This window comes from Labrus mixtus, chromosome 22, assembly GCF_963584025.1.
Source record: "Labrus mixtus chromosome 22, fLabMix1.1, whole genome shotgun sequence".
NCBI lineage: Eukaryota > Metazoa > Chordata > Actinopteri > Labriformes > Labridae > Labrus > Labrus mixtus.
Genome location: NC_083633.1, coordinates 18,205,970 through 18,227,123, shown reverse-complemented (window position 1 = coordinate 18,227,123; position 21,154 = coordinate 18,205,970). Strand labels below are relative to the sequence as shown.

Below are 21,154 nucleotides of genomic sequence, written 5' to 3'. Positions count from 1 at the left end.
ATGAATCATCTGAGGCAACACAGGCACCAAAGACTTATACAGTAACCTGCCCGTGTGCTTAACAACCCATGAAATTGTATTTATGGGTAATTATTGGTGATGAAGGTCGGGTGTAGGAGTAGAGTGTGGAGATGTCATTGCAACATAGCCACCTAAACATTGTGCTGTAGTTATTGCAGTCGTGCCTCGGCTTCCAAAAGTGGCTCCTGTCGTGAGTTACTCGCAGTCATGTAATCTTTAGCCGTCCGTTTGTGTCAGGTTGTGCATTTTCAAGGACTACACTTGGTGCTACCCGATATTTTTCTTCACGTCAAAAATCCTACAAAAAGGCGGCAACAAAGTGGCACTCAACACAAAACCTATGGAGGTGTAAACAGAGATGTTATTGGCAAAGGATGACATAGCAGGAAAATAAAAAAGTAGTTTTTTTTTACTGCTGTTTGAGTCCTGTGAGTGACAAAAAGTTTGCGTCCACATATTATTTTAGCCTAAACCAAGATCTTTTTCTAAACCTAAACAAGAACTCTTGGTGCTTTATCCTGGAGGACCTGAGCCGTTTCATAAAAACTTCTACTTTTGCTTGAGAGAAAAAAGGGTTGTTGTCTCTGATCTGAAAGAGAACATCAAGGATTCTATCAAATTAAGGAAGTGCGGTGGGCGCTGAGAGCCAAACGGTCCAGCCTTCCCGAGGTGTAGTGAGGCGAAACATCAGTGAAGGGAGGTCCGGTTATGTCCTGGCTCTCGCTGCCCTTCGGTCTACACGGTTGAGTTGTGGGGGCCAATAAGGGCATTAAAAGGAGAAGTCATACATAGACTGTATGCACGCAGCCGCTGCAGTCTCTGGCACGTGATTAAACTGCTGCATTATGTTTTCTGTTGCCATTGTGATTATGTTGAACTACGCATATAGCAATAATATAAAGGCAGATATTCCCATCATAGCATTGTAGAGCTGTGAACTCCTGAAATAGGTGCATATGTGAAAACGGCTAAAGAAAACCCATCAAAGCCAACAAACAACAGACTGACAAACTCATTTTGGAACCAAGTGGGATTTTACAGCTGCATAAAAAAACATTTAATATGCAGCTTACTTCTTGATTTCCGCTTCCTTCACTTGATTAAAGGCTGCAGAAGGCAAGGCTGCAGAAGGCCTGTGTGGGCAGAAGACTTTGATTTTGTCTCAAACCCTTTGATATAAGCTTAGCTCTCGCCTCCTTCTAAACCTTTTTTTATTAACTCTGCCTGTCATCAGAAATGGCTGTTTGTCTTTTTGTCCTTCATCTCTAACAATAGCATCTCCTCCTTCCATTAGGGTTTAGACGGACACAAACAAACACACACACAGACACACACACACACAATGCAGCCCAGCAGGCTTGATCGACTCAGTGGGAATGACCCACAAGCTTTAACCCCAGAGAGTGCTGTGGGGATGCTGTGAGGGGAATATTGATCAAACCCTCTATGGTGAGGCAGCTGTTATGTAACACAGACCGAGTGAGTGGGAGATCCTCAGAGAGGGTTTTGAAAACAAGACTGTGAAGAAAATTGAAAACCCTCGCCTGTGAAGAATCTCATGGAAATTAATATGCAAATAGAGAAATGTTATTCAAGTCTGAAGGGAACGGTGCAGAAAAAAGATGGAAGCAATGTTCATGGCATGTCAAGAGTTTGCATAATCGCTGCACAATTTCCTCAATTGTAGCAAGCATTCACATCAGCGCCAGAGTCATAATTACGACTGGAAATGATAATAAGCGATGGGTTCAAAAAGTACAAAAACATGCACACATGCTGGTATGCTCAACTGAGCATGTTAGCATTCAGCAGCAAAGCATGCTGGTGCAGGGTTTGCATCCAATGGACTTCATATAACCACACACTTTCACACAACTCGGTATAATCAAGCAGCCAGTTGGATTAAAATCATCTCTGCGTCAGCTGAGATAAACAACCGGCTATTTAAACTTCCCGTTGTGGTGTTCCTCCTGCATCTGTCCCCCATACCAAGCACGACAGCCTGATGAAACGGCGCAGTATTAAGCCCGACGCGGGAGAAAATTGGCCGCTGTTAATCAACGGTGTCAGTTCCTTCAGCAAGCTGATGATGGAACGTGATGGAGCTCTTGTGAAGGCTCCTCTCCCCCGTCGGAGGCCGAGGCTGCAGCTGTCTGTCAGTCAGGATCAGAGAGACATTTCTACACCAACCACCCACTGTGCCACCAGGACCAAGCATTGCATGGGCTCTGAGCCGAAAACTGAGGAGGGGGACGCTCGTAGAAACTGTTGAGAATTGTGTGAAAAAATGAGTTATGCCTACACAATACAGTATAAAGATGTATTGTGTTGCAGTTATAAATCTGTAAGATCCTTTGCAAAAATATCATAGCAAATATAAAAACACTACAAGAAGTTATTTCACAGAAAACAGACGTATTATCAGGATTTTGGTTTTTTTTTTTCCACATTCTTAAGTTCCACTCTTAAGGACCACCCAGCTTTTGAAAAAGTTGCATGTTTTGATTTTGAGCGACTCGGACAAACAACATTGATAAGTCTTTGTGTTGTGCTATAACTTTTGTATAAATGAAGTAGAGTATGGATATAAGGCACCAGCATAAGCAAGCTGAACATAATGAGTTTTGACAAAGCTGCAGCAGAATTTGCCGCATTGAATCAAATGTTCCCGTCATGTCTCCCACCTCCTCCCGCAAAGGCCGCAAAAAACTCCTGATTCAGGCCGTTTCAAAGCCCTCACACATAAATATCCTCGCACACATTCAAGCCTTCCCTGCCATTTGTGATTCATCAGAAGTGTATTCACGGTGTTCGAGACGAGTAAATGGATCACAGATGAATCACTAGCCTGGTTAGATTGTGCAATCAAACATAATAGCTAAGATGCTTTTCTCTGAAATCATATTCAGCAGTTTCAGGTAGAAGAGAATGGTTTTAGAAGTTCTTTTGATTGTTAAAAAAATAATCAAAAGTTGAGTTTTAACGTCAGGGACAGACATGAATAGATCTGGTTGTTAAATGTGAACAAAGACAACTTCAGCCAACTGTTACTCTATCTTTACCTTTCTCTAGTCATGTGAAAAGGATTGTGGGAGTCTTGCAGAAACCTGTAGATAAGGTGTGAAGACAGACGGTATATAGCAACAAACCTACATCTGAATGTTAATTACACACTGATGTAATGATTTATTGGTTGACTTTAGAGTAAAGTATAAGCTGTAGGGAGAAGGACCTCTCGTGCACTGATTTGTTGTCAATAGTCGCACACAAACACCTTGACAACAGATTGTCTCAGCGCCACCACCAGTCGTATTTATTTACAAAAAGTGACCTCCTGACTGCAGCCTCCTGTGACCTCATGCTGGAGGTCATGGATGTAGTGGGAGGTCTCAGAAAAGGGTGAGTGACATTCACAGAGGAGATTTTCTTAATGTTGGAACAGCTACATTTATTTTAGCAGATTAAGCATTGAAGACATTTTGAAAAAAAAAGCCCCTTTAAAGTGGGATTAAGTCATTATAATCCCTTCACTTTATTAAAGGTTTTGAAAAATGTGCGTCTTGCATTCACGTCTTAAGCATACAGAAATCAAATTAGTTTAATACTTGTGTCATTTTGCCATGTTAGATGAGGCACAGCTACAAACTACCAGGCTGATGCTTACATGTGTATGTTACATTTTACAAAGCTTATATAATATCTGCTATGAAGAAAGGCTGCTGCATACACTCATAATTGAGGGCAGCCTAAAGGGAGTTTTCTTGCTGTCACGTTCTATAGACGGGGTCCTTATGATGGGTTCATCCCTCAGTTAAATGTCTCATGGCGGTGGTCTTTTATAGACATCCTATATGTTGAATCTTAACCTTTTTTTTGTTTGCTTTCATAAACAAAGCCATACCTTAAATGTTAGGCGTTGATCTTTGACAGGAGCTTGAAAGCAGAAAGGTTTTCAGGGACGGCAAGGTCAGCTGGTTGATGCGTCCCTATGAATGAAAAAAAATCATATATTAAAAGTGTTGGATGGTTTGACATCAAGATGTGTACACACTTTCACTGTAACAATGTAACAAAGACCAATGAAATGGTGGTGGACGTTAGGAGGGCCTGAGCTAAGCACCATCTCTATCCTTGGGGATGAGGTGCAGGTGGTGGAGTGCTATAAATACTTGGGGGTGCACATGAACAATAAACTGGACTGGAAGCACCACACAGAGGCCGTCGACAAGAAGGGTCAGAGCAGACTCTACTTCTTGAGGAAGCTTAGGTCTTTTAATGTGTGCAGCAAAATGTTATCCATGTTTTATCAGACTGTTGTGGCAAGTGTCATTTTCTTTGCAGCCGTCTGTTGGGGAGCAGCAGCATCAGGGCTTGTGACTCTAAAAAGCTTAACAAGCTGATTAGGAGGGCTGGCTCTGTGCTGGGGACTCGCTGTGGAGCCCCTGGAGGTGGTGATGGGGAGAAGGATGATACAGAAACTGTTGAACATTATGGACAATAATGGCTTACATAATCTCATGTGTGAACAAAAGAGTGTTTTTAGTGGGAGGCTACGGCAGCTAAGCTGCAAAAAGGACAGATTTAAAAATACTTTTTTACCTACTGCAATTGCACTTTATAACGACTCTCCTTTAAGTAAGGACAGAAGACATTTAAACTTTTAAACTTTAGCCTGAGCTGCATATATCAAACTGTATGTTGCTCCTGTATATTTGCACACTTGACTGCTTTTTAAAAAAAAGTATCTATCATACTATGCACTGGCAGAGCTAGTATTTTGTACTGTTATCTATGAGTAACAGCTAATAATGAACATGGACCATCCATACCACTTTTTTATCCTGGCTATGTATTGTGGGCTCATGTTTTCTGTATGGGTGGGATATGTATGTATATATATGTGTTGTGTGTTTGTATGTATGTATGTGTTGTGTTGTGTGTTTGTATGTATATATGTGTTGTGTGTTTGTTTGTATGTATATATGTGTTGTGTGTTTGTTTGTATGTATATATGTGTTGTGTTGTGTGTTTGTATATATGTGTTGTGTGTTTGTATATATGTGTTGTGTATTTGTATGTATATATGTGTTGTGTGTTTGTATGTATATATGTGTTGTGTTGTGTGTTTGTATGTATATATATGTTGTGTGTATGTATATATGTGTTGTGTGTTTGTATGTATATATGTGTTGTGTTGTGTGTTTGTATGTATATATGTGTTGTGTGTATGTATATATGTGTTGTGTGTTTGTATGTATATATATGTGTTGTGTGTATGTATATATGTGTTGTGTGTATGTATATATGTGTTGTGTGTTTGTATGTATATATATGTTGTGTGTTTGTATGTATATATGTGTTGTGTTGTGTGTTTGTATGTATATATGTGTTGTGTTGTGTGTTTGTATGTATATATGTGTTGTGTGTTTGTTTGTATGTATATATGTGTTGTGTTGTGTGTTTGTATATATGTGTTGTGTTGTGTGTTTGTATGTATATATGTGTTGTGTTGTGTGTTTGTATGTATATATGTGCTGTGTGTTTGTATGTATATGTGTTGTGTGTTTGTATGTATATATGTGTTGTGTGTTTGTATGTATATATGTGTTGTGTTGTGTGTTTGTATGTATATATGTGTTGTGTTGTGTGTTTGTATGTATATATGTGCTGTGTGTTTGTATGTATATGTGTTGTGTGTTTGTATGTATATATGTGCTGTGTGTTTGTATGTATATATGTGTTGTGTGTTTGTATGTATATATGTGTTGTGTTGTGTGTGTGTTTGTATGTATATATGTGTTGTGTTGTGTGTTTGTATGTATATATGTGTTGTGTGTTTGTATGTATATATGTGTTGTGTGTTTGTATGTATATATGTGTTGTGTGTTTGTATATATGTGTTGTGTGTTTGTATGTATATATGTGCTGTGTGTTTGTATGTATATATGTGTTGTGTGTTTGTATGTATATATGTGTTGTGTGTTTGTATGTATATATGTGTTGTGTGTTTGTATGTATATATGTGTTGTGTGTTTGTATGTATATATGTGTTGTGTTGTGTGTGTGTTTGTATGTATATATGTGTTGTGTTGTGTGTTTGTATGTATATATGTGTTGTGTGTTTGTATGTATATATGTGTTGTGTGTTTGTATGTATATATGTGTTGTGTGTTTGTATGTATATATGTGTTGTGTGTTTGTATGTATATATGTGTTGTGTGTTTGTATGTATATATGTGTTGTGTGTTTGTATGTATATATGTGTTGTGTGTTTGTATATATGTGTTGTGTGTTTGTATGTATATATGTGCTGTGTGTTTGTATGTATATATGTGTTGTGTGTTTGTATGTATATATGTGTTGTGTGTTTGTATGTATATATGTGTTGTGTGTTTGTATGTATATATGTGTTGTGTTGTGTGTGTGTTTGTATGTATATATGTGTTGTGTTGTGTGTTTGTATGTATATATGTGTTGTGTGTTTGTATGTATATATGTGTTGTGTGTTTGTATGTATATATGTGTTGTGTGTTTGTATATATATATGTGTTGTGTGTATGTATATATGTGTTGTGTGTTTGTATGTATATATGTGTTGTGTGTTTGTATGTATATATGTGTTGTGTGTTTGTATGTATATATGTGTTGTGTGTTTGTATGTATATATGTGTTGTGTGTTTGTATGTATATATATGTTGTGTGTTTGTATATATGTGTTGTGTGTTTGTATATATGTGTTGTGTGTTTGTATGTATATATGTGTTGTGTGTTTGTATGTATATATGTGTTGTGTGTTTGTATATATGTGTTGTGTGTTTGTATATATGTGTTGTGTGTTTGTATATATGTGTTGTGTATTTGTATGTATATATGTGTTGTGTGTTTGTATGTATATATGTGTTGTGTGTTTGTATATATGTGTTGTGTGTTTGTATATATGTGTTGTGTGTTTGTATATATGTGTTGTGTGTTTGTATGTATATGTGTTGTGTTGTGTGTTTGTATGTATATGTGTTGTGTTGTGTGTTTGTATGTATATATGTGTTGTGTTGTGTGTTTGTATGTATATGTGTTGTGTTGTGTGTTTGTATGTATGCATGTGTTGTGTGTATGTATATATGTGTTGTGTGTTTGTTTGTATATATGTGTTGTGTGTTTGTATGTATATATGTGTTGTTTGTTTGTATGTATATATGTGTTGTGTGTTTGTATGTATATATGTGTTGTGTTGTGTGTTTGTATGTATATATGTGTTGTGTTGTGTGTTTGTATGTATATATGTGTTGTGTGTTTGTATGTATATATGTGTTGTGTGTTTGTATGTATATATGTGTTGTGTGTTTGTATGTATATATGTGTTGTGTGTTTGTATGTATATATGTGTTGTGTGTTTGTATGTATATATGTGTTGTGTATTTGTATGTATATATGTGTTGTGTTGTGTGTTTGTATGTATATGTGTTGTGTTGTGTGTTTGTATGTATGCATGTGTTGTGTGTTTGTATGTATATATGTGTTGTGTGTTTGTATGTATATATGTGTTGTGTGTTTGTATGTATATATGTGTTGTGTATTTGTATGTATATATGTGTTGTGTGTTTGTATGTATATATGTGTTGTGTGTTTGTATGTATATATGTGTTGTGTGTTTGTATGTATATATGTGTTGTGTATTTGTATGTATATATGTGTTGTGTGTTTGTATGTATATATGTGTTGTGTATTTGTATGTATATATGTGTTGTGTGTTTGTATGTATATATGTGTTGTGTGTTTGTATGTATATATGTGTTGTGTGTTTGTATGTATATATGTGTTGTGTATTTGTATGTATATATGTGTTGTGTATTTGTATGTATATATGTGTTGTGTGTTTGTATGTATATATGTGTTGTGTATTTGTATGTATATATGTGTTGTGTGTTTGTTTGTATATATGTGTTGTGTGTTTGTATATATGTGTTGTGTGTTTGTATGTATATATGTGTTGTGTGTTTGTATGTATATATGTGTTGTGTGTTTGTATGTATATATGTGTTGTGTGTTTGTATGTATATATGTGTTGTGTGTTTGTATGTATATATGTGTTGTGTGTTTGTATGTATATATGTGTTGTGTGTTTGTATGTATATATGTGTTGTGTGTTTGTTTGTATATATGTGTTGTGTTGTGTGTTTGTATGTATATATGTGTTGTGTGTTTGTATGTATATATGTGTTGTGTTGTGTGTTTGTATGTATATATGTGTTGTGTTGTGTGTTTGTATGTATATATGTGTTGTGTGTTTGTATATATATATGTGTTGTGTTGTGTGTTTGTATGTATATATGTGTTGTGTTGTGTGTTTGTATGTATATATGTGTTGTGTTGTGTGTTTGTATGTATATATGTGTTGTGTTGTGTGTTTGTATGTATATATGTGTTGTGTTGTGTGTTTGTATATATGTGTTGTGTGTTTGTATGTATATATGTGTTGTGTTGTGTGTTTGTATGTATATATGTGTTGTGTTGTGTGTTTGTATGTATATATGTGTTGTGTGTTTGTATGTATATATGTGTTGTGTTGTGTGTTTGTATGTATATATGTGTTGTGTTGTGTGTTTGTATGTATGCTGGCTGCTGGAACACCTACATTTCCCTGCTGGGATGAATAAAGTATATCTTATCTTATCTTATTGTTGGCATTTGTGGTTTTGAGTGAAATGTCTCAACAACTTTACATTGGGTTGTCATGAAAATGTTTTTACATGCACAGGATCCAGGGAACTGGACTGAGCGGTCAGGCTGGTTTAAGGTCAGTGCTAATGAGCAACCAATGACAGAGTGCTACAGAAAATTATTTTCTGCATGTTGCGTCCTTGTAAAGCACTTTGTGACTGACGTCTGTGAAAGTACTCGCCTAACTTCACTTTACAACACACATAGGCCTACATGAAAAATACATATAGGCTACCACAAACATTGTTACCATAGCAACCACAGAAATTAGCTAACTCCAACATTAGCCTGCTAGCAGTAGCTACATTTAACCTGAGTCACCCAGAAAATAACAGAAGAAATTAACTTCCAGCTCAGGAGGTTAACTTAGTATTATATTATATTATATTAAAGTATCACTCTCTACCGGTTAAATATAGCAAAGTAGATTCATGTAATGCTAATACAGAAACAGCACAAAGTTATTTTATCTTTACGATAACTTACAGTATTAATGCAGCTCGTTCAGGCTGTTCCTCTTCTTTAGGTTATCGTCCATCTATTGCAACACAATCTCCACAACAGTTAGCCTACTTGCTATTAGAAATCCGTTAATCTTCACCATCAACAAAAGCAAAAGCAATGAGGTCCATAATGATTTATGATGATTTTACTGATTCGATGTGACACCTGTAGTAACACAGACAGTCCGACTTTCAGACTTGTAATGATTTAATGGTATAAATGAACCAATGAAATATCACAAATGCAGAAAGGTCAAAAGTCATTACAGCTAAGTTCACCTGAAAGTCAAGATTCATGATCCAATCATTATCTCATGACCTGTCAGAGGGGAAGCTGGGGATGAAATATGTTAACATAGAAGACAATGATCAATAGTCACTGACCACAGAGGTAGATCTTGCCTAATCGAAGGTCATCTTTGATATGTAATCATCTCATGTACCATCATGACCTTTTTTACCCTCAGAGAACCGAACACCAAAATTATTCATGGATCCAAATTATATAAAAAACTCCCTCGAGGCAATATCTCGTCTGGAGCCAACTTCCAGATGGTACTAATGTTGCCAAAAAAAATGATAGATAATTTATTGCAAACTCTTGAACTTATGGCTAAATTAGCTGCAGACAAATCTACAGACAGACAGAAATAGACACAAGGTCAGATAGATCAGGGGCCAGGCCATTCCCCCTGCGTGGTTTTGCCGCAGGGTCAGATGTCTGAGACATGTTTTATGTCCGGCCTGCCTGCTCGGGGAAAATATCAGGGAAAAAGTCAAAGTCGCACAGGAGTCAAGGGGGAAAAACCAGGGTGGGGTCTGCATACTAAAAGTGGCTGTCATTCTCTCTGGGAAATCTGAATGAAATCAGAAGACAGGCGGTTGATTTAAACACAATCGGGGCCTAAGCTAACACACTTTAATCCTTATATAACAGACAGGATCCATAAGAACAACAACCAGATGTGTCGTTCAGGTCCTGAATGACCATTAATGGTCACAAATACACATCAGTCTGAGCTTACTGCACAGGAATGTTCTTCGCTTAAAAGGCCAACTGCAGCTCAGTTCATGTGTTTGTTTTACTGATAAAACAGTGATGACTTATCTGCTTATGGAAAGGACCGCTCGACCTAAAGACACTCAAACATCTGTACAGTCAACATTATGATTATGATGATCAAGACAATGTTACAACCTCTGATGGTGAAGGAAGTATAGGCCTACTTAGTTTACATACTTATAACACATCGTGCAAATACTGATTACAGGGAAAAGCACTGAAGAAATAAAGTCAAAGAACACAAATGTTATCCAGAGAGTGTTTTAAAGTACTCCTACAGAACATTCACAGCTGTGACCGATATATTTTGACATGTTCCATCACTCCATAATCAAATTTGACATCGCTTGAGGGGGAGCTTTTTTGAGTAGGACAATGGATGAATCTGATTGTGTCCTTGATTGATTAATTAATTGATGGCTTGATTTGTAAAAGAAATATTGAGACATGCTGTCACAATGACCCACAGCCCAAATTGACATCTTCACAATGCTTGTTTTACCCAACCGAAAACCCAAAACAAACAATAAAATAAAGAATAAAGGAAAAGCAGTAAATCTTCACATTTGAGGAGCTTCACCAAATACATGTTTTTATGTGAAAGGGACGAAAGGAATACTACTGTAGATACGTTTTTACACTTCATCCTGAACTAGTATTTCAAGAAGAGAAATGTAGACATTACAGAAAGTATGTTGTCTTTGTTGTTTGCTTTGTTTTCCTGTTTATATATACGGACCGTTTTATTGTAATGAGGTGGATTTCAATTTTAAATTCAACAACAGTCAACTCAACTTGAAGCTCTGAGAGCGGCGGGGGTCCTATAGGTGGATCCCTCCCCCCGGCACGCCTCTAAAGGTTAAAAACACGGGAGACATGAGAGTCTGCGGCCTACCGGGACACCTGAGCCTGCGTTCACCCCGAGGCACACACACACACACACACACACAAACATGCACAGCTCATTTATTTTACATGAGGAGAAGACAATCACACACACACACACACACACACACACACACACACACACACAAAAGGAGGTTATAGGATCCTCCCAGTGGGAACAGTGGGTGATTCCCTCCACTACCTGCGATCATCACGCCCTGCGGGAGCCGACAAACAAACACAGACATTATGCAACAGATGTGTGCGTATTATGTAACATGTTTAGAGCTTGATATGTTTGAGAGGATTGCACTGGACACAAATATAAAAAAGAGGCTTCAGATGATGAGAAGGAAAATGCGGTGCTCACAACATTTGAGCCGGAGATTTCTCCTGAGCTAGTCGGCGCTGACTGACAGCAGCATAATAATGATCCTCCTCGCTCACCCCTGAACACAGCAGGTTAAAAAAACCACAGCGTTTCCCCCTTCAGCGTTCATTCCTCTCGGCCCTGTGAGAAGAAGCAACCCCATGCGGACGGAAAACCAACGACAGAGACGGTGCACACGGATCAGAAAGCTAAAACCTGTCACGTCTGTCTGCGGGGGAGCACAAATAAAACGAGCGAGTCAGACATTCAGAGTTTATTAACAGAGTATTTACAGTCACAGGGAGGTAACAGGGCCAGCACAGTGTGGATGTGTGTCACTGTGTTAAGGCTTTTGAGTCCGCGTAGAGGAGATCTGACACCAGTGCTCTGACTGCCGCTGGGTCCTCGCCGTCTGTGGAGGGAAAAACACAAACATGCCGATGATCAAAGACAATGAAAAACATAGTGTGGGAGCAGATAAACAACACGAGGACTTTTCCCCATTCTTCTTCTTCTTCTTTTGTAGGAACTCAAACTGTTACCAGGGTGAGCATTTTACTTTTCAGCCATGCCAGCTGTTCTAGGGACGGCACAGGTCGTCGGTCCAAACAGAAATATCTAATCAATTAGATGCACAGCAGAGAATATTGACTGCCTGGGGCGCTGGTAGCCTAGTGGTTAATGTATGCGCCCCCACGTATGGAGGCTGTAGTCCTCCAAGCGGACGACCTGGGTTCAAATTCGAATTATGGATCTCTCGCCCCCGATTTCTGACTCTATCCACTGTCCTGTCTCTAAAATAAAAGGCATAAAAATCCCTCTGAGGAGACATTTTTATGTCCGATACTGAACGTGACTGTAAACTGTTTTGAGCCTGCCAGTCACATTTTCCAATCCTCAGTGGAAGATGTCACTCCTGCTTCTGGATGTAAGCGTATGCTCAGCTCACGATTGAATACGTGTCACCATACTTGACACATTTTTCATTTTTGTAACGACACAAGATTCAAGTAAACGTCTGAAAACTGTCACCATGGACAACCTCGGAGGTGCAGAGGGGCACCGGACGCCTGCTGCTATGATGTCACTCCGCCCACCACTTTAGGATACGGATTGCAGTAAAACCACAAGCGAGATCAGCGTTTTATGTTTTTTTTTACTTGTTTTCCTTTTAGTCAATCTGTGCATTAAGTGCATTTTTGCAACAATTGCTCGTGAAATCACATGTTCTCCTCCACAGCAGAATATCCCTCAGACACATTTTCACACTGTTCTTTGTCTGCAGATGTCTCTCTCTCTCTCTGTGTCTCTCTCTCTCTGTCCCTGGGCTCCTGCATCAGACGTTTGCCACACTGGGTTAGGTAACAAGTCGGTGAAATCACAGTCAAAAGAAACACAACAGGCCCAGAGGTTGAATTATTAACACGGGCAGCAGGAAGCTATGGTAACACCGCCATCAGGCTTCAATAAAATCAGCTGGAACCTGAATTTTCATCTGCACTCCGAATGCTCCAGAGAGTCCTGCTGATAACATGTGTGTGTGTGTGTGTGTGTGTGTGTGTGTGTGTGTGTGTGTGTCATTGTTGTTTCCTTCTCGCTGACTAGGTTTCCACTCATTTCACTCTCAGGCGTGGTTGACTAGCTGGTCATCCATGCAGACCACAGACGATGGACTAAATTGCGTTTTAATCAGGTTTCCGCTCTCCTGTAACATCGTTTCATTCACAACATGCAGGGCTGATAAAAACGCAGCCTGACAGAAGCGGGATGGATGTTTAGAGGAGGAAAATATGAAACTATTGTGCACATTTTCAATGATTAACCAGGTTACCGACTTAGTTAAACATCGTGTTAGTCACCGGGAACAAGTTGGTCAGCAACAAAAGAATGATTCAAGAGAGGGAAAGAGTCAGAGGGCGGTTTTTCTCTTCCTGCTTTTGTGCTTGTGGGTTACAGCCTCTCTGGACACACTCCGGTGTTTTTAGCCAAGTTTACTCACACGCGAGTGATTTATATAGACTTGGCTGCAAAAAGGAAACCTTTGATTTGATTCTTCCTCCATACATTTCCTCCTCGATCTCTTAAATGTGTAGATGTGTGTATAATAAATTACAGAGAGGCATGACAGCTTATGCAACTTTTGTGTTTTAATCGTAAACCTCTGTTTCATTTGTTCCTGTGAGCTGTGTTACTTCTAATGCTAAAACTTGGATTCACCAAACTCTCTTCTCGTAAATGACTCTTTTTTTTTTTTCCATCCTAATGAGCCGACTGGCCACGAGGAGGTGTGTGCGTCGTTAGATGTGATCATTAGGCTAATTGATTTCGCCTAAAGAGCTTTTTTAATGTTATCTCTTTCTGCTCTGTTTGTGAGGACGTTTCAGGAGAGAGAAATTCACATTTTAACACCGCACACATTCTTGTCCTGCTGTTTGAAATGTGCAACTCAAATCACTTAACATATGGCCAATTAATTGGGCATGGAGCGCCAAAGCCCATGCCGCATCTCCTTCCAGAGAGGGGGCGTGGTCAGACACGGCTCATTTGCATATTTAAAGGTACAGACACAGAAACAGCCTGTTCTGAGCAGGGCTGAAATAGAGGGGTTTATAGGCATGATCAAATGCAGGATCAGAGTGGATTTAGAACAAGAGACTTCACACACATGTTTTGGGGAGCTCTGAGACTTATTTTTACTGGTTGAAAAGGAGGAGAATATGCAACCTTTAAAAAGAAGTCGATGAATCGTGTCAGTCTTGGCGGAGACTACATTTTTTAAAACATTTATCTAGTTTAGTTTTTGATTTAGGGATTGAGATTCTCAAGCAACAGAAACTGTTCTCTCAGCAAAGCCAGGCAGGATATCAGAAGAAGAGATTTACAACTAAAATTCACATGTGGTCCAAAAAAATAAAAAAGGAAAGGAAATCTAGTTCTGAGAAAAACCGGTGAACTGTTTCTAAATCCCTGCTACTCACCAACCTGCCAGCCCTTGTTAGTAGTAAAAATCTGCCATGTGGGGATCTTTTTTCTCTCTTCTCGTCCTCATTAGTATTCAAGTTTCAGAGTTTCACAACAGAACGGCAGAAAAGTTGGCTACAGATATTCACAGTTGGTCTCTCAGATTGACAATCAGAGGAGATGTGAATCAGCATCCTTATAAAGAACTGTCTTTAGTTTTTTTTTTTTTTGTTTTTTTACGTACCGACTCCCAGCGCCTTCAGGCGGCTCCTAAACTCTGGTCTCTCCTCCAGGACCCTGAACAGGTTGGTGGACTCCATGTGCTCCAGCTCCACCTTCCAGTAGACGTAGATTTTGTGGTTGAAGCTCACATACACCAGGCAGGGGCTGTTCTTACCCTCCTTACACGTATACTGACCTGAAAACATAAAAAATGACATGTATGAAGGTTTTTTTCAATCAATATGTGGCTGCAGTATCAGGATACGGTCTGTTGTGTGAATCCCAATGAACCCATCAGGACTAATATGAGCCTCTGTAGCAGAGCCAGCCTGCACACAAACAGAGGAACAAATCTAATCTTCTGTAATGACCCCACAGAGCAGCAGAGAGCAGAGCAGAGAGGAGGATGGTGAAAAGAGACAAACCCCAATTCACTGAGGAAGATCAAACACAGTCTCTCTTATCCGCTTACTGCTGAACACGTCGTATCAGCTGCTTTGACTAATCGGAGGACTGTTTGTTCAGTCTCTGCAGAAAGGAGTATTTAAAGACAAGCAGAGAATACAAGACAGGAGAGGAACGAGCAGCGACCGGGGGAATCCAAAGCTCAATGTTGCCCCCTGCTGGTGTCATGAGATGTTTCGCTCGGCTTTGATTAAATGATGAAAACAAAAAAAGCTTAGAATTAGAATTTAAGTTTGAAGGCTTTATAGGCTTTTTTCTTTTTTTGCAGTACTCTGGCATGATTTCAGAGGGTTATTTTTTCGGGTTATTCTCATATTTTTGATTTTTCTTTTCTACAGAGACAAACCAGAGCTTAAGCCGACATAATAAGTGAACATGCAATATATATTTTTTTAAACAGAAATATAATCCAGGGTGCAAAAAAAAAAAAAAAAAGGTTGTAAACTTCTGCTTCACGTTCCAAGAGACAAGAAGACAGGAGAGAATCCAAACTGACAGGTGAGATGATTTGGAGGAGGAGTCCCTCACCCGCACAGAAGGCGTTGACGTTCTCGTCGAACTGGAACCTCACGACCGTCCGGTTGTGGTCGATGATGTACGTTTGACCGTCCCAGGCGCACGCCACCACCTCCTCCCTGCCATCTCCCTAAGAACAAAACAAACACATGACCTCATCACGATCATCGAGACAAAAGTGGACGTCTTTGCTTTTCTGATTAAAGGTGTTGAAGTGACCCAGCTCACACCTGTTCTTGTTTTCAGGTTTGTGTCTTGATAAAAAGGGAAATCTTTACAATTTTTTTGCTCATGGTTAAAAATTTTGCGTTGATAATTTGGGCTTTTACCGCATCTTAAAATAAACTCCTAAAACACCAGTCGGACGGTCGAGGGTTCGATCCCCAGCTCCTGCAGCCACATGTCCGATGCGGCCTTGGGCGAGACACTTAACCCCAAGTTGCCCTCGCTGTTTCATCATTTGAATTAAATGGATTTGGTCATTCTGATGGTCACTTTACATAGCAGCTTGTGTGTGAATGTGCAGGTGTGACCGGTCCAGCTCAGGTCCATTTAGCATTCACACAAACTCACAGTGACGTCGAGCTTCTGAAGTGCAAAGAGCTGATGATCCACCTGGACGGACCACAGCAGCTGCTCCGAGCTGTCCATCAACTTCAGGGTACCTACGAGGATTTACAAAGTTAGATTTAGCAGTATAACCTCAAAGTACAGCTGTAGGCGTTTGTGTGCAATAATATTCAAACAGGGGCACGAAGCACGATGAAGTCGACCCCGAGTTCAGACCACACGTCTTCCTAAAGACGAGGTGAGAGAATAACCCCTCCACACTCCTGACATCTTTGACTAATCATCTCTGAAGTCAACAGATCTGAAGTAGAAGCTGCTGATAGCGTCTCATAATGATCTTGATGATGTCATTTCTCCTTCCTCTCTGCTGGCCTGTCGTCGTGTCAACCAGAGGGAGACAGTGAGTTGGCAGGCGGAAGCCTTCAGCGATGATAATCCCTCTGTATCCTCTCTTGTTTAAATATTGATGAACTCTCCAGCTGCTCTCTGAGCCGTCTGCCAGAAATCTGCTGCTGCTGCTGCTGCTGCTGCTGCCAGGAGGATCCTCCACACTGGCTAACAGCTCCGCTCCTGAACATATTACTCCTGCTACAGATACAACAAGTGGCACACAAGACATATGGCCCTCGTTCACATCCGACCTCTGATTGGCTGATCATCTTAAAGAGTACTTTTCTGGACTCAATGAAGAAATGACACATAGCTGAGCTCAGTTCTCGGCCAGCTGGTGTTCACACCGTCTCAACACGAGGTCACACACTTTAAATGACTCAATTATTTTGACTCATCAGGAGTGTGAGGACCCCCGTGCATCATGTCTTTAAGTTCCTATCAGGGGTTAAATACGATGTGAGAAAAACAGTGATTCAGATCTTCACTGGTGCGTCTTGACTTTATATGATTACATCATTATAAATGGGTATTGGATTGTTTTTCTCCCCAATATCGATATTGGACCCAAAAATCCGATATCGGTCTGACCCTACAACAAACACCTGCTTTGACTTCTGTTGAGTTTCTGATTGGTCAAGGAGAAATTCTTGGCACTCAGGTTAACATAATCACACAATCATTTTTTGGTATAAATCCCATCAGCAGTGGAAGTGCTATTAAAACATTCAAATTAAGGTTTTTATGTGTTTTAGGGATGGACACAGAATATTGAAGGCGCAAATATTGCACCTCAAAGCGGCCGTCTGAATAGACCTGTAGAGAAGCTCATGACGGCTATCTAAGGTTGGATACTAATTTATGAAACCTTTGCGTTTAAAGGCTCTGATGAAAAGAAGAGAACAACACAGTGAAAAAAAACTTGAAAGGAAATCAGCGACACACAATAAAGACATTTTTATGTGTAAACTAGACAAGAGTTCAGGTTTGTTGCTGACTATTAAACGTGTTTTAAATTCATGACTCACCGTCTAAAGTGCAGAGAGCGAACAGGCCACATTTAGAAGATTCTTCTTTAGAGCCTGTTAAAAAAAAAAAAAACACATAAATTATAACTCATGAGTAACTTATTCAAAGTTACACCTGACTGAAGAGCTTCAGGTTGAGTGTGTTTGGTACCTTTGCTGATGCTGCCGATGAGATGAGTGGACACGTTCTTATTGTGGATCCGCCCGGTGGTCAGATGGAGAACTACATCTCTGGAAGGTCCCTCACTGAGGAAAAAGACATCGAAGGAGATTTCAAGAGAAAAACATAATCATATATATATATATATTTTTTTTTGTTTATATGTCTGTAGCTTCAGTCTGTAAAGGGGTTTACCTCCCAGGGGTAGCAGGGGCCTCCTCTCCTGAGTCGCTGGAGTCCTGTTGGGTCCAGGAGCAGAGCAGGATTGCATAGCCGCAGCCCGGCTGAGAAACCATCAGCTCTGGTAAACCCTCAGGACCCGGATTCACTGACAAACTGTCTACCTGAAACGTGCACATTATCGAACAGACACTGAAATTGTTGTAAATCTATGAACCGATGTATCAACGTTCACCAGTATAACTTCAATCTCCACTCTGCCTCGCATTTCCCCTATCAGACTGAGAGTTGAAGCTCAGCGTACCTGCCCCTCTAGAAGCCATTTCTTCAGCAGGACCAGCTGCCCTGATCCCAGGTCTGAGCTCTCAGACGGCTCCTCCCAGCGGAAAGCTCGCACCACCCGGTCTGTATAACCCACCACCAGCTCACTGCGGCCGTCACCGTCTACATGTGAAGACATGAGCCAGCACTGAAGTCAAAATCCAACATGCAGGAATTATAAATGTTTCATATATGAGAACAGCAACAGAGGAAGGTTTTTACCGATGTCACTGATGAGGATGACTTTGGTGTTGGCAGGTATGTGCTGAGTGAAGAGCGGCTTCTGGTCGTCGGAGGAGGAGATGAACTCGTGCTGGCTCGACGAGTCGGATTTATTTGCAGTGGCAGCTGTCAGGTCGAAGAGGTGAAACCAGCCCTCTGCACCCACAGCGACCACAAAGTTCTTTCAGACAGGAAGGGAAAATGAAACAAAAGACAAAATGAAGGGAAACATCTCATCAGAAACACTCATCATGACATCCTGCAGCTGATGATTTCCTGACTCACCTTTCCTTTGTTGCAGACATCTCCGACGGCAACGCAGGTCAGCTGCAAAACACACGCGATACAAGAAGCACAAATGAACACGTTCAGTTTCAGTCATCTTTGAATAAAAGAGTTTTCAGATTCTGCAAGGGTTGTGTCACACTACCAGAATCGAGAACTTCGACACATTACTATCGAGTGGGGGGGGTTTTGAGATAATTAAAGGTATTTCATATTTTATTTTGAAAAATATTTTATAGGTGACGGGAAACTGTCAGTGGATTCTTGTCTGGTCATGAACATTTTCAGCAGATTTTCTGTATAGTTTTTGAAAAGAATTAAAGGAAAAGTCTGCTTAAATTGCACTAAGACACTGATATTTGAGTCATAATAATTTATTTTGAAGACTCTGTGATAGGTGAAGAGAAACTTTCAATGGATTCTTGTTCCTCATGTCCCTGACTGTGGTCATGAATATTTTTAGCTGATTTTACTGTATAGTTTTTGAGAAAATTAAAGTTTAATTTTGCTCAAATTGCATTAAGACACTTATATTTGAGTCATATTTAATAATTTACATTAATTTATTTTGAAAAATCTGTGACAGGTGACGAGAAACTTTCAATGGATTCTTGTTCCTCATGTCCCTGACTGTGGTCATGAATATTTTTAGCTGATTTTACTGTACAGTTTTTGAGAAAATTTAAGTTTAATTCTGCTCAAATTGCATTAAGACACTTATATTTGAGTCATGTTTAATAATTTACTTTAATTTATTTTGATTTTTTTTTGATAGGTGACGAGAAACTTTCAATAGATTCTTGTTCCTCATGTCCCTGACGGTGGTCATGAATATCTGTAGAGATTTTACTGTATAGTTTTTGTGAAAATTAAAAGTAAAGTCTGCTCAAATTGCCCTTAGGTGCTTTGATATTTTAGTCATTTTGAAAAAAACTGTGACAGGTGAAGAGAAACTTTCAATAGATTCTTGTTCCTCATGTCCCTGACTGTGGTCATGAATATCTGTAGAGATTTTACTGTACAGTTTTTGAGATAATTAAAGTTTAAGTCTGCTCAAATTGCCCTTAGACGCTTTGATATTTTAGTCATGTTTTTTAAAAACTGTGACAGGTGACAAGAAACGTTCAAACCCTTCAGTCTCAGCTCTCACCATGCCCACGCAGGTTCTCGTGATCCACGGTTTGGACTCATCATTTTTGTACACCAGCAGCTTTCCACTCGTGTCTCCCACAACCAGCTCGTTCAACTACAGAGAGAAGACAGCACAGTTAAAGTGGATGAACAAACACTAATAATAATGTGACCCTTGATGTTCATTATAAAAGGTTAGGCGTCCAGCATCTCCTCTGCATGCTTATCTCATCTGGTTTGTGTTTTAAAATATATAATATGAGTCAAAGTTGAACATGTTTCCTTACAGAGTCGTTGTCTGCGTCTCCCAGACAGATCGCATGTGGAAACAGAGTTCCTGTAAAGTCCAAACTCACACGCTGAACATAGTTTAAAGCCCGCATAGCTACTGAGGAAAGCTAAATTTCACAGCTGATAATTGTTGTTAAACATTTCTGCAGCTGGTTGAAGGAAAACGCGCGTAATTACCAGAGAGCATGCAAACACCATCGCTTGGTTTATTAAATATCTCTTTGTTGACTTTCTTTAAAGCTCAGATAAACAAGTTTTGCCATGTAAAGGTTGCTTTTTCAGTCAGTGCACACACGCTCTTTCCTGGTAAACAAAGGCACGTGACTTCAAAAGTACGGCAAGTAAGTAGAGACAAAAAGATCGTCTTCGAGAATCTAAAAACGGTAACTCTCGCTTTTTTCTGTTACTACTTTTCTTGTAGTTAATGTGCTTACTGCGCAGTTTGCATACATAGAGAGTAAAAGTATAATGCAAACTGGATGACTGAATATTCATTTTAAATATAGGTCAAATAATGCACCTATAATCTGAAAATTAAAACATGTTTCTGTTACTGTATTTTCATTTTAAAATTTGCTTTTTCATTTGAATTATGATACAGATTTAGCGGGGCATTTTTTGAAAATGATAAAGCAAATGTAATTTTCTTCTTCATTTTAATTTTAGTCAAAGAATGTGCATTTTTGAAGTTAACTAAAATTCAAATTAGATAAATGAATCATCATTTTATTTTTGAGTCAAATAATACAGAGTCATATTCTAAAAAATTAAAAAGCATTTCTGTTAATGCATTTGAATTTTCAAATTAGCTTTATCATTTGAACTTTGATCACTAATCGCTTCATAGCATAC

General features: G+C 39.3%; 1 protein-coding gene across 3 annotated transcripts; it reads right to left on the bottom strand.

Annotated features, from left to right (window-relative positions):
* Positions 1-11,819: 11,819 nt before the first annotated feature.
* Positions 11,820-20,587, bottom strand: itfg2 (integrin alpha FG-GAP repeat containing 2). 3 transcript variants are annotated; one of them, XM_061029846.1, is made up of 12 exons: positions 20,299-20,585; positions 20,031-20,126; positions 18,881-18,922; positions 18,596-18,776; positions 18,357-18,496; positions 18,068-18,216; positions 17,864-17,958; positions 17,713-17,766; positions 16,298-16,389; positions 15,737-15,854; positions 14,766-14,939; positions 11,820-11,972 (listed from the first exon to the last, which is right to left on the bottom strand). In XM_061029846.1, the coding sequence occupies exons 1-12, from the start codon at positions 20,392-20,394 to the stop codon at positions 11,896-11,898; spliced, it is 1,314 nt and encodes a 437-aa protein (XP_060885829.1). In that variant the 5' UTR covers positions 20,395-20,585; the 3' UTR covers positions 11,820-11,895. The 3 variants fall into 3 exon arrangements, with proteins under 3 accessions (XP_060885829.1, XP_060885831.1, XP_060885830.1); XM_061029848.1 differs by lacking the exons at positions 11,820-11,972; positions 14,766-14,939; positions 15,737-15,854 and having other exon boundaries at positions 16,386-16,879; positions 20,299-20,587; XM_061029847.1 differs by lacking the exons at positions 11,820-11,972; positions 14,766-14,939; positions 15,737-15,854 and having other exon boundaries at positions 16,386-16,882; positions 20,299-20,586.
* Positions 20,588-21,154: the final 567 nt, after the last annotated feature.